The following is a 13,056-nucleotide window of genomic DNA, read 5'->3' on the forward strand; positions in this document are numbered from 1 at the left end:
GGGCCCTCGACCATCATTTGTATCAGTGTTTCTAAGGAGGAGCACATTCTGTGTTTTAAACAAATGCCTTACAGATGAACTTTTGGAACCCATCCTGATTATAAGTAGAAGACTGTTTATGTCGTGTATGCAATGCATTAACTTTTGTCTATCCTGTAGACAAAAGCTCTTCTAATACATAAATAGCATCCACTGGAAAAAGGCACAGTTCTCCAAAGACAAGAGGGTAGGGAGATTTAAACAACCATCATAAAATAAATAACAGGCCTTCATTTTCAGTGCAAGTGTTCCAGTCATACCTGAAAATAAGCACTGTGTTTCTACAGAAACAACACTCTCTTATTCCTTGGCCCTGTGATGGGTTTCCCTAACCAGGAGCACAAAAGCATTTTTCACTTAAAAGAGTCTCTAAATTCAAACGATGCATCAGTCCCTGGACAACATTACCCTGGAGTGAGATGTCTCTCACAGATACCATTAAAACAAAATTCTCTTTCCAAATGCAAAATTTTCTGGAGAGAATATATTAGTGACAGAACTTCACTGTAACCAGCCCCCACATAAGACTGGCCCCCATTTGGCTGTGGATCTGTCTGGAATATCAGAAAGCAATTTCCCTATAGGAAAATAACAAGGCAACCCTAATTCAAGTGCATTTCAGCAGAATTCTACCTGGGAGTGAAGACACCAGTGCTACTCGTAAGTCAAGTGTCAGAGGCTATTCCAGGTGGTTTAAGAATCCTGCTATGCAAAGAGTCTAAGAAGGATGGCCCAGCCACGGAACACCTTCCCCCAAGCTAACTTGGACATTAACCACTTATTCAATGATTTCAGACTGCTGCAGAAACAGAGCAGAGCTCACTCATATAGTGGAGGAATTACTGATGGGACTAGGATCACAGTCTTCGAGTGCAGGTGACAAAATTTTAAACTGATGAAGTCTTAGGAGACAAAGACAAGGCAAACAAACACCAAAAGGCTGAAGTTTGAGAAATCATAGTTTCAGATCGTAATATGGGAACGTTTAGAAAAATAAAGAGAACTAAAAGATACATATGGTTTGCAATATCTACTTAAGAACCAGAGTTTCAAAATGCTGAATATAAACAAGGAAAGAAAGTGTTAGTCGCTCAGTCATGTCTGACCCTGTGGACTGTAGCCCGCCAGGGTCCTCTCCCCATGGGATTTTCCAGGCAAGCTACTGGAGTGGGTTGCCATTTCCTCCTCCAGGGGATCTTCCCGACTCAGGGATCGAACCTGGGTCTCCCGCATTGCAGGCAGATTCTTTACTGTCTGAGCAGCCAGGGAAGCCCAATATAAACAATATAACAATAAAAGTAGTATTAACAATAAAATATAAACAATAAAAGTAGTAATTAATTTGATTTTTATTTACACCTTTAAATATATTTAAACATTGTTCTTAGAAATGCTTATCTTTACATCAAGTTTTCAATCACTGAAGCATAAATCTATTCACCTAGTTATAGTTCCAGGCGAGAGATCAGAGTATGAAAGATGTATTTTTTTAAACAAAATTTTATTAAAAAGAATAGGTACATGTATATGTATAACTAAATCACTTTGCTGTACACCTGAAGCTAACATATGTTAATTAACTATGCTCCAATATAAATATTTTTTTTAAAAGAAAAAAATCCACAATGTTGTAAATAAACTATACGCCAATAAAGAAAAATAAAATTTTGTGACTTTTTTATTGAAGTATATATAATGATTTATAATATTGTATTAGTTTCCAGTGTAAAGTGATTCAGTTGTGTGTGTATATATGTGTATATATAGACACATACAAATACCACACACACACAAAGAGAAATTTCTAATAACCATTCTTACTATTAGAGTTTTGAAATTATCCCTTAATCTCTACAAAGTAGATCTGCATGGTGATTTACACTGAATCAAAAGTTGGGTTTTTTTGCACCTGCATGTATACATCATTTGAAATCTTTTCATGGCCAGATTGTGTTGATCACTGTGTATAGTTGGCCCTTCAGACATGCATACATGTGCACAACCGGCAAGTAAAGAACTGTAATCATGCAATCAGTTTTGGGCTTGCCTTTATTCCAAATTAAATATGAAATACTTAATGGACTACAGTCTGCCATTACATTTTAAATGACCCATTCTCTCAAGTACTTGAGTTTTAAGACATAACTGTTCTTGGCTAGAATATGTGAGCTAGATTGGTATTATATGTGAGCTAGATTAAGGGCATAATAGAATGGAGGGCCACCCAGAAACCCAAACAAAAGCTAAGCCAATACCAGAAACCCCAGAAAAGAAGGGTTCTCCAGTGTCTCCCTCCTCAAGCCTCTGTGCATTATGGTATCTCTATATTCCATAGCTCAGTTCTCTCTCTCCTAAGACTCTCTTCTTCTATGAGAAAAGAAGTTTTGTGTGCAAAGGGATCGAGGAAAATTTAAGATATGGGAGTGTGACAAATCACACATCATTCTCCAATTTCTATTTACACTTCCTTCTACAGCAAAACATTCTATACTTTTTTTTTTAATATTTATTTATTTATCTGGTTGCGCCATGTCTTAGTTGTGGCACGTGGGAATTTTTCAGTTGCGGCATTTGAACTCTTACTTGTGGCATGTGATAAGATCTAGCTCCCTGATCTTATGAAACCCAGGCCCCCTGCACTGGGAGCATGGAGTCTTGGCCACTGGACCACAAAGTAAGTCCCCCTCCTATATTATTAAACTGGACAATTTGCTGCTCTGCCCAGAATTCCCAGCTTCCTTTGAAGGCAGGAGTGGCCGCAGATCACTCTGTGTCCAGTGAGATCTGAGTGTACGCCACTTCATGAGCTGGGCTTTCCTTTCTGCCAGCTGGGACTGGATGTGGATGCAGCGGGGGAGCCCCCCTGGGCTGTTAGGACCAAGGCAATACCCTGGATGGTGGAGTAACAAGTCTGGGTAAGAGTCCTCAGTGTGGAGCTGAGTGGCCATAGCAACTTGGGACTTTTAATTGAAAGACAGAAAAGTCTATCTTGTTTAAGCCACCGGGTCACATTGTGTCAAATGCATACATTTGCTAAAAAACAAAGTCTGAAAGTTAATGCTTCAGACAAGCACTTGATAATAGAAGATTCTTTGGTCTTCTTCAATCTTCTGTTAATGCTCTGTTTAATCCTATCTTATCTTCCCAGGTGCTAATTACAGGCATCCAAAAAAAAAAAAAAAAAGCCTAGAAGTCTTGGAGAAATTATTCATTTCTAAAGAAACAGAATGCCACCTCCTAAATCAGTGAGGAACACGAGCAAACACAAAGGTCCTCTTTAGAGTCAGCACTGTGAGCTTAGGTGCAGACTTTCCCAGCTGACTGCTATCGCTATGTCTATGGTGTTGTTTGGCAAATAGGTGATAAGGGATGGGGTGTGTGTGTTTAGTTGCTAAGATGTGTCTGACTGTTTTGTGACCCCATGAACTGTAGCCCACCAGGCTCCTCTGTCCATGTGATTTTCCAGGCAAGAATACTGGAGTGGGCTGCCATTTCCTACTCCAGGGGATGTTCCTAACTCAGGGATTGAACCTTTGTCTCCTGCATTGCATGTAGATTCTTTACTGCTGAGCCACCAGGGAAGCCAAGGAATGGGGGGAATCCCACAAACCAAAAACATGAGTCATGAGCTTCTTCCAGTTTGGGGATTTCTTTTTCTGATTTGTACTATGAGAGTGTTTGGCTTGGTGATAATCACAGCTTTTTTATTTTTTTTAAAAATGTTAAACATTTTAAAAACCTGATGTGCAAAAGAGACTGGGCGCTAGGATGTTCACATGTATCCTCTCACCCAAGCCTCCAAAGCCATCTAAAATGATAATAATTGAGATGTACTGGGCTTTCCTGATGGCTCAGACGGTAAAGAAACTGTCTGCAATACAGGAGACTCAAGTGCAATCCCTAGCTCAGGAAGATCCCCTGGAGAAGCAAATGGCAACTCACTCCAGTATTCTTGCCTGGAGAATCCCATGAACAGTGGAGCCTGGCAGGTTACAGTCCATGGGGTTGCAAAGAGTTGGACATGACTGAGTGACTAACACTTTCACACTACCGGTACTACACACAAGGCTTTATCTACTGACAGTATTCTGCTCCTGAGATTGTTTGTAAAGCACTTATGAAAAGTCTGTGGTCAGACTTCCAAACATTTGATGTGGAAGGATAGTTGATAAAGAAAGATACTAAAATCCCTTTGCTTCTGAACTTAAATCCAGTCACCAGTTTAAGAAGTAGGTAAACTGTACCAAGTTAACCATCCTGTACACTTTGTGGATATAAAGAATTAAAAGGGTCAGTGTAATGATATATTTTGAAAGCAGGATTTTTTCTGAAACTCTGCAGGGCAGTTGGATTTATGGTAACAGATTTTCATACGAGTTCTCACTGGGTATTAGAATTGAAGATAACTGGATCTTAGCAATAATATAGCAACACTTCAGGGAGGTTGACTGAAAAGACAGCATCTATGAGCTGATTCTTGAGAGTCCCTTGGACAGCAAGGAGATCAAACCAGTCAATCCTAAAGGAAATCAACCCTGAATATTCAGTGGAAGGACTGATGCTGAAGCTAAAGCTCCACTACTTTGGAGCTTTATGATGAGAAGATGAGATAAGAAGACTCATTGGAAAAGACCCTGATGATTGAAGATAGAAGGCAGGAGAAGGGGATGACAGAGGATGAGATGGTTGGATGGAATCACTGACTTGATGGACATGAGTTTGAGCAAACTCTAGGAGATAGTGAAGGACAGGGAAGCCTGGTGTGCTGCAGGCCATGGGGTCGCAAAAAGCTGGACACAACTTAGTGACTGAGCCATTTAATTCATCCTTTCATCAAATGTTTTGGGCTAATGACAACCATTAAGCACAGTGACTAATGTCCTTGCCATTCCCTTGGATTCTGACTCGCATTCTTGAGAAGGAGAGAAAGGAGTGGGTGTTATAGCCAACAGGAAGGGCATGAGCAGTAAAAGCCATCACGTTTATCTTGTTCACTATAACAGGAAAAACTCCGAGAAGTGTTGTTCTAGATAACGCAACAGATTTTCCGTACTTTTATCCATGCCGCTTTTCCTTCTTTTGTTCCTGGGTTCTGTTTGCATGCTTTCAAGAAATCACGAGAAGTCAGTACCTCACTCAGACTAAAGCAAAACAATAAGCCCAAGGACCAGAGTGTGGACCTCATTGTTAGAAATGAGAGAAAAGTGACAGGCAGCTCGAGACATTTCCAACTCACAGGATGTATGGAAGCTCTTCTGGGGCTGCCAAGTGCTATGGATTCTACCAGTTTCAATCAGAGTTGAAAGAAATGGGCTGTGACGGTTTCCACTAACCAGCCCAGAGAAGAGTCCAGGACGGGAGGATGGGTCTGCAGTTTCCCCTCCAGCTTGTTTTTAGTTCGTTTTTTTTTTTTTGGGCCATGCCTTGTGGCATGTGGGATGTTAGTTCCCTGACCAGGGATTGAACCTGTGCCCCCCTGTAGTGGAAGCATGGAGTCTTAACTACTGGACTGCCAGGGGAAGTCCTCCCCTCCAGCTTCTTGGAGAGCACTGTCATCTCCACTGGCAAGGAAGAGGAAACTGTGCTGGGGTGTCCAGGTCTCACTGCATGACTCCCCAGGCTTTCAGGAAATAAGTGAGGGCTCTGGTAGTAAATACAAACTCTATCCACATGGTATTAGACAGCCACAAAAAACTATGCTTGAGTTTTTAGTACAGGAAATGATCATGGTTATCTTTTTTTTTTTTTTTTAATGGCAGGATTTAGAGTTTATTATATACTGTGATCTCAGCTATGTAAAACTGCACCAGGAAAATCTGGTAGGAAATACTGCAAAACAGTAAAAATGTTTTTTTCTTGGAGTAGAACCACTGGTTATCTTCTTGGTAGTTTTCTGTATTTCCCAAATTTTCTAGAATGAACATGCATTAAACATTTTTTTCCCTTTAATAAAAACATGGGGGAGCGATACTCAGTTACAATGGAAATAATGAGACTCCTATCTATTTTTTAACATCAAATGCAGTTAAACAAAATTATATTACAGCTCAAATTTATTCACACTAAACAAACTTTTTTAGATTATGATTTTCTTAAAGAAATCCCATCTATAAGAGGACACACCTCATCAAGGGGATGGTAGCTACTCTTACTGCTCGATGTGTATGTGGTACAACTTTAAAAGTAGTAACAATAAACTTTAAAAACAAAATAACTGGATCTTGGCATTAGAGATGATTTTTAATTAGCAACATAAATTAGTGTTCCCTTCAAGGGAGTCACTTAGGAAAGCATTCTTTCTTCTGCTGGTATTATAATAATTTGTGTTCAGTCATGTCTGACTCTTTGAGACCCCGTAGACTGTAGCCTGCCAGGCTCCTTTGTCCATGGAATTTTCCAGGCAAGCATATTGGAGTGGGTTGTCATTTCCTTCTCCAGGGGATCTTCCTGGCCCGTGGATCAAACCTGTGTTTCGTATGTCTCCTACAATGGCAGGCAAGTTCTTTACCATGAGTGTCACCTCAAGTATTGCCATTTCTCAAAATATTTATTTTGGAGCTTTCTGTGGCACTGCTCTGGAAAATCATTTTGTTACTTCAATCACTCCCTATTTTTAACCAAAAATGGTTTTACCAGATTGACACCTCCTTTACCTGACTTGACTTTAACTGGCTCTTCATCTGTCATAAAAAAACAAGTCTATTCTCAAAGAATAAATACTCCCAGACCCTGATATTATTTTTCAAGTGCCACAGACTTTATGAAAACAAGTCTGAAACATGAGTTTTCCGGCCATATTTTGAGTAATAATTGTATTTTCATAACACTTGACCAATCTGGCCCCAAGATGACTACTCTGAGGTGTGTTTTCAGGTGGGAAGCAAAAGGGATCCATCACAGATTAATGAAAAGCCTCAATTAAAGACTACAGAACAGACTAATCTTATATTCTAGTAAAAACCAACAAAAGCCTATTAGAAGACAAAGATTTTCAAGTACAATAGAGAAATGAAAAGCCACCAGTACTTGCTTCCACCTTTTGGACAACAAGGGGCAGAAACTCAGGCTGGCAACCCAGGGACTCCTTCCTATAATACAACGTTCATAAAAGACAGGACTACACTTCCTTTTCTATCTGACTCGATCATCACTTATCAACACTGGCTTCACGTTAGAATCAGCTGCGAGCTTTACAAAAGTACCAACTGGCTGGAAATGTTCAGAAATTCTGAATCTCTGAAGACAGAGCTGGGATATATATGCATGGTGTTGTCTGTAGGTGTGTGTGTGTGTGTGTGTGTGCTGTTTATTCTTTCCCTTCTTCTTCTTCCCCCTTTTAAGCTCTTTCGCCCTTCCTCCCCTCCAGTTCCTAGGTGATTCAGATGCACTAAAACACAGTAAGGGGTGCAGACCATGGGCAGCTGATCCACATGAAGATCCTGCCTTCTGTCCACAGAACCCACTTCAGCTAGTTGATGAAATGAGCACCTAAACAATTCCCTCCATTCATCACTTTGTAGAATGATTCATAAGAACAAAAATTGGGGGAGAGTACTTGGTCCATATATATCATCTTAGAAAATAAAAATTTTAAACGAGGGATAAGAAGCATAGTCTCTAGTTGATTAACCACATATAAGATGAAAACACTTGTAAAGGCTCAAATAATGAAACCACATCAGAGCCTAGTCATTGGAGGAGATTCTATGTTTTTCTTTTGGTTGATCTGTATAGACTGTAAATCTTCCACAAGGAATACATATCATTTCTGTGATACCTACTTTCCTGCTGGCCTGTTGACTTAAGAGAAGAAGATTACATACCGGCAGTATCTTGGGCTGTCACATCCACGCCGTGTGTAACCATGACCCTGAGGCATTCCACATGTCCTTTTGTAGCAGCAAGATGAAAACTGGAAAAGAGGTAACACAATCTCCTTAAGATTGCCACTCTTTACAGACTTACCCCAACCATGTTTTTGCCTTTTGTGTATACTATCTCTCACTTAAGCTCCAAACCACCTCGAGAGTAGGTCTTACTTTTTTCTCATTTTAAAAAGGAGAAAACAGAGGCTCGAAGTGGTCTGATAATTTGCTCATTGATACTTTTTATTAAGTAATGGATAAGGAGCTAGATCTTAGGTCTTCCCATGTAAAGACAGGCTTGAAAAAAGTAAAATTCAATGACATTTCTTACCCCTTTAGGAAAAAATAACCAGAGTCCCAACTTGATTCAATTCCTAAATATATAAGTAATTTATCAACTTTTTTCTGTTTTCCAGTGTTTTTTTAACAAAGCCATTATTTTTAAGCAATGCACTCTCTGAAGGCAAATTTGTCCAAGTCAAACAATGATTAGGGTTCTTGGACAGCATCAGTATCAAATCCATTGTTGTGTTTTAGCAGATAGCAATAGTTATCTGTAGTTGTACACAACTACACAACTTTTTTTTACATGCCTAATGTGCGCCAAGCATCTTATTACCCACTTTAGTACATTAGTTCTTTTCATCCTCATAAAAGCCTTTTAATTTTTTTTTTTAATTTTTTGGCCACGTCAAGCAGCATGTTAGAGATCTTAGTTCCCTGACCAGAGACCAAACTCATGCCCTGTGCATGGGAAGCAGGGAGTTTTAACCACTGGACCACCAGAGAATTCACCATAAAAGCCTTTTGACATGAGTCCTAACACCATCTCCATTAGATGGCAGGCGTCTACACTCAGGTACAAACAGCATTAAAGGAAGCCCACAGTCAGGCACTGGAACTCAGTGACACTTGAGGGCACAAACCTCGCTCAGCACATTTAGACTTATCATTAGAAAGAGATAATATCCTTATAACACAGGAAGCTCAGCTCAGTTCTCGGTGATGAACTAGATGGGTGGGATGGAAGTGAGGGTCAAGAGGGAGGAGATATATGTACACATATAGGTGACTCACTTTGTTTACAGCAGAACTAACACAACATTGTAATGCAATTATACTCCAATGAAAATAAATAAATATTTAAAAAAAGAGACAACATCCAATGCCACACCCATCCTCCCCGCAGATCCCAGGGGTGAAGGGCACTTCCACGGGCAGAAGGAAAGCAGAATTCCACTGAGCAGCCATGCCTTGAGAAGGAGGTTAATGCACGTCTGAGCTCTCCAACTGCCTCAGACCTGTCTTAGGGAGTTACCTTCTCAGGATACTTGGTGTCTGTAACTCTGAATTAATGCCCAGGTAATATTCTTCCATAGCACAGGATCTGTCACTGGGGTCCATAGTCACACCCAAGTAGCAAATCCAAGAGCTAAACTGATTTAAACTCAGGTGAGCTTGACCCCACACCTCTGCTCTGGAGAACTGGGCTGACTGAGGGTTGGCAGGTCAGCAAATAGGGTTATATCAGTTCTGGTTGCAGATCAGCCATATGTCAGCTATGTATCTTTGGGAAGTCAGTTTAACCTCTCAGAGCCTAAATTTCCTTCATTGTAAAGTGTGTGGATAGACTCAGATGCTTTCTAATGTTCCCTCCAGCTCTTACATTCTATCATTTTAGCTTCCCTGGCTCTGATCACATCGACCATTTCTTCATTTGTGCAGCAACTTATGTGTAATGTTTCTTTAAAGTCAAAATCTACTTTATAGTAGATTTACACATTTTGCGTAATGTTTACACATTACAGTGAAGCTTTGATCATATGGAATGACTTGGGAACATGCGACTTGTTTAAATGAAATTTCTAATTAAATACTGCTTAACCAAAAGGCAGGACAATAAATAATAACAGCCGTTTTCAGCATTGTTGGGGTAACTTAATTTTATAATTAGTAAACTTCATCTTTAAACAGTGAATCATTTAATCACAGTGAAAGGTTTCTAAAATTTCCCCACCCTTAGTAACAGTGTTGGTGCTAGTGGTAAAGAACCTGTCTGCCAATGCAGCAGACGTAAGAAACGTGGCTTTGATCTCTAGGCTGGGAGAATCCCCTGGAGGAGGGCATGGCAACCCACTCTAGTATTCTTGACTGGAGAATCCCATGGACAGAGAGGAGCCTGGCGGGCTACAGTCCATAGGATCACAGAGTCTGGACACAACTGAAGTGACTTAGCATTCATGCATGTGCAGTAATAGTGTACATTACATAATTTAATTGCTCTTGAGGACATGAAACCACTAAGAGACTCAATTATTGAAGTCTGCTTTCAAGGCAATGGATCTAAATACCCCAGATTATTAAGCCCTAATATTTATTAATATTTATCTTCTTTTCTTAATGTCTATGTGCTTGCTTCTAAGCTGTTCACTCTGCTATATCCTATGACCAGGGGAGAACTCAATCAAAATGATCTGGACCAGGCAGCCAAATCTTTTGCTAAAGATGAAAATACCAGGAATAGAAATTAGCACTCACATGCACACACACACACATGCAAACATGTAAAGATACAAAACTTTGGACTGAAGTTTAACATATGGACTTCCCCTGTGGCTAAGCTGGTAAAGAATCTGCCTGCAATGCAGAAGACCTGGGTTCAATCCCTCGGTTGGAAAGATCCTCTGGAGAAGGGAAAGTTTACCCACTCCAGTATTCTGGCCTGGAGAATTCCATGGGCTCTATAGTCTATGGGGTCACAAAGAGTTGGTCGTGACTGAGAGACTTTCACTTTAACATATTTACGCTACACATGTCATAATTGTGTAGTTTGCTAAAACTTCTCAAGTGGAACATGTCCCTTCTGCTTTCATACTGAAGAAACACAATGTGGCCAGAGACCCAAAATCCCTCCTTGTATCTCCTCTTAGCACCCCAGAAGATCTCCATGTGCCCCTTCTAGTTGCTAACTCCTTTCTCCCTGTGATAACTATTTTCCTACTCTAAGACTTCCTGGATTTCCTCAGCACGCATGCTCAGTTGCTCAGGCATGCCCAACTCTTTTGTGACCCCATGGACTGTAGCCCACCAGGCTCCTCTGTCCATGGAATCTTACAGGCAAGAATATTGGAGTGGATTGGGTAGCTATTTCCTCCTCCAGGGGATCTTCCTGACCTAGGAATCAAAACTCACATCTTCCGCACTATGGGCAGATTCTTTACCGCCGAGTCATAGGGGAAGCTCTGTATTTTCTCTGGATTGCACACTATATTTACAGGGCATTGAACCTGCAGACACATGTGACAATGAACCATTTCTGTAAGGCCAATCCTGCATGCTGATAAATGTGCTCTGATGAATGTGACACGATATTCTATGGATGGCTTGGCAGTTGTGTAATTTTCAGCATCATATTTGAAAGGTCAGTGGTCATTATAAGTCAAGAGAAGTGAGGTGTTAGGAAGTTAGGCTCATTATCCAATCCAATTTTCTTAGACATTGCTTTTTAAAATGAAATTATTATAGCAATCCATCTTTGATGGCTATAACACATTGTATTGAGGGATCCAGTTAATTAAGGTTTCACTGCATATGTTTTAATAAACTGTGTGCATGTGATTTTATTCTGCTGTCTCTCTTCAGAGTTTAAATCATGAAGAGACTTTTTCCTTTATTTTGGGAAATCTCCAATTATTCTTCTGCAGAACACTGTGTTCTGATGAAAAAATAAAACGAGTCTTTTCCCAATTCATAATTTTATCCTCATACATTTCACCTGAAACTTCAGCACTCGTTGTTCTTACAGAGAAAATGAACTTGTATAAAGATAAATAATAATAAACAGCCAATTATCCATATATAATGATAGATACTCATGCTGGTATTTTTATACTGCAGAATCTCATATTTTTAGCTAATCAAATCATTCTTAGTTGATGTAATTCAACTAGCTAAACCAATATTTCAAGGTGTTTCTGAAAGGAGACTCATTTCCAGGTGTTTATTGTGGATGTCACATAAAAATTATTCTTAAGGATCTCATTTATCGTATCTTTTCATCTCTGAATTTTTCTACACATATACTTAAAAGATAAGCACTTTGCAAAGTAGAAATAATAATGCGATGAAATCTTTTGTATCCAACAACCTTGTTTCATGTATACCCTTACCAACCATTATTATTTTTTGAAGCAAATTTCATGTCATATCATTTCATTCTTAAATATTTCAATGTATTTCTAAAATAAAATGGCTCTTAATGAAAATGTAGTAATATCATCACAACTTAAAATTTTGTAATTTTTCAATAATGCCAAATATTCAGGAATTGAATATTTCCAATTGTTTCATAAATATTATCATTTTTGAATAGTTTATGGGAATCAAAATCCAAAAAAGGTCAACATATTGAGATCCGGTTGATGTCTAATAATGTTCCCTTTTTCTTTTTCGGTTCTTGCAATTTGTTTTATGAAAAAGCCATACATTTGGGCCTGTAGAATTTTCAGTATCTGGATTTTTCTGCATCTCCCTCCCCACAGTATTTTTTTAACATGTTTCTCTTGCCTCTACTTGTTCTGTAAACTTGTAGCTAGGTTTAGAGGCTTGGTTTGATACAGGCTCAGTTTTTGGCAAAGCAACTTTATGAGTGGTATCATGTACTTTGACTGAAGACACGTAATGTCTAGCTGGCTCCGTTTCAGTGATGTTAGCAACCACTGATAATCACTACTTGGAGTCATCCTTTGATTTGTGGTTTGCCAAGTGGTGACATTTTAATCCATGATTTTTTTCCTATTCATTAGCTGGAATTCTTCTAGAGAAAAAATTCCCTTGATGACAATTTAGTTTTCCAGAAATATAGTTCATACAGGAAAAAGAAACATCTGATCTTTTACTTTAAATGAAAGCCTTCTTAAGAACAAGTTGGTTGCCTGGTGTCTTCTAAAGGAGACCAGTGTGGTATGAGAAGATTAATGTATGTAAGTTAAATAGACATGTGTATGATAGCCAATCAGTTCTCCAGATTTTTTGACAAACAAATTTAAGCATTTTCACCACTGTACATCCCCATATTTAATACTACAATAAATGCATGTCAAACCCACTGCCAAAAATATTTCAACTCTGCATGTAATTGAGTTGACTGTTT

General features: G+C 39.2%; 1 protein-coding gene across 6 annotated transcripts in view; it reads right to left on the reverse strand.

The window, feature by feature from the left end:
- The window catches only part of RAI14 (retinoic acid induced 14), a 162,054-nt gene that overhangs the window by 28,166 nt on the left and 120,832 nt on the right, over positions 1-13,056 (reverse strand). For all 6 annotated transcript variants that reach the window (XM_024981509.2, XM_024981508.2, XM_024981507.2 and 3 more), the window contains exon 4: positions 7,863-7,951. In XM_024981509.2, the coding sequence (XP_024837277.1) occupies positions 7,863-7,951 (89 nt within the window). The remainder of the gene's footprint in view (positions 1-7,862; positions 7,952-13,056) is intronic.

Source organism: Bos taurus, chromosome 20 (genome assembly GCF_002263795.3).
Source record: "Bos taurus isolate L1 Dominette 01449 registration number 42190680 breed Hereford chromosome 20, ARS-UCD2.0, whole genome shotgun sequence".
In the NCBI taxonomy this organism is placed as follows: Eukaryota; Metazoa; Chordata; class Mammalia; order Artiodactyla; family Bovidae; genus Bos; species Bos taurus.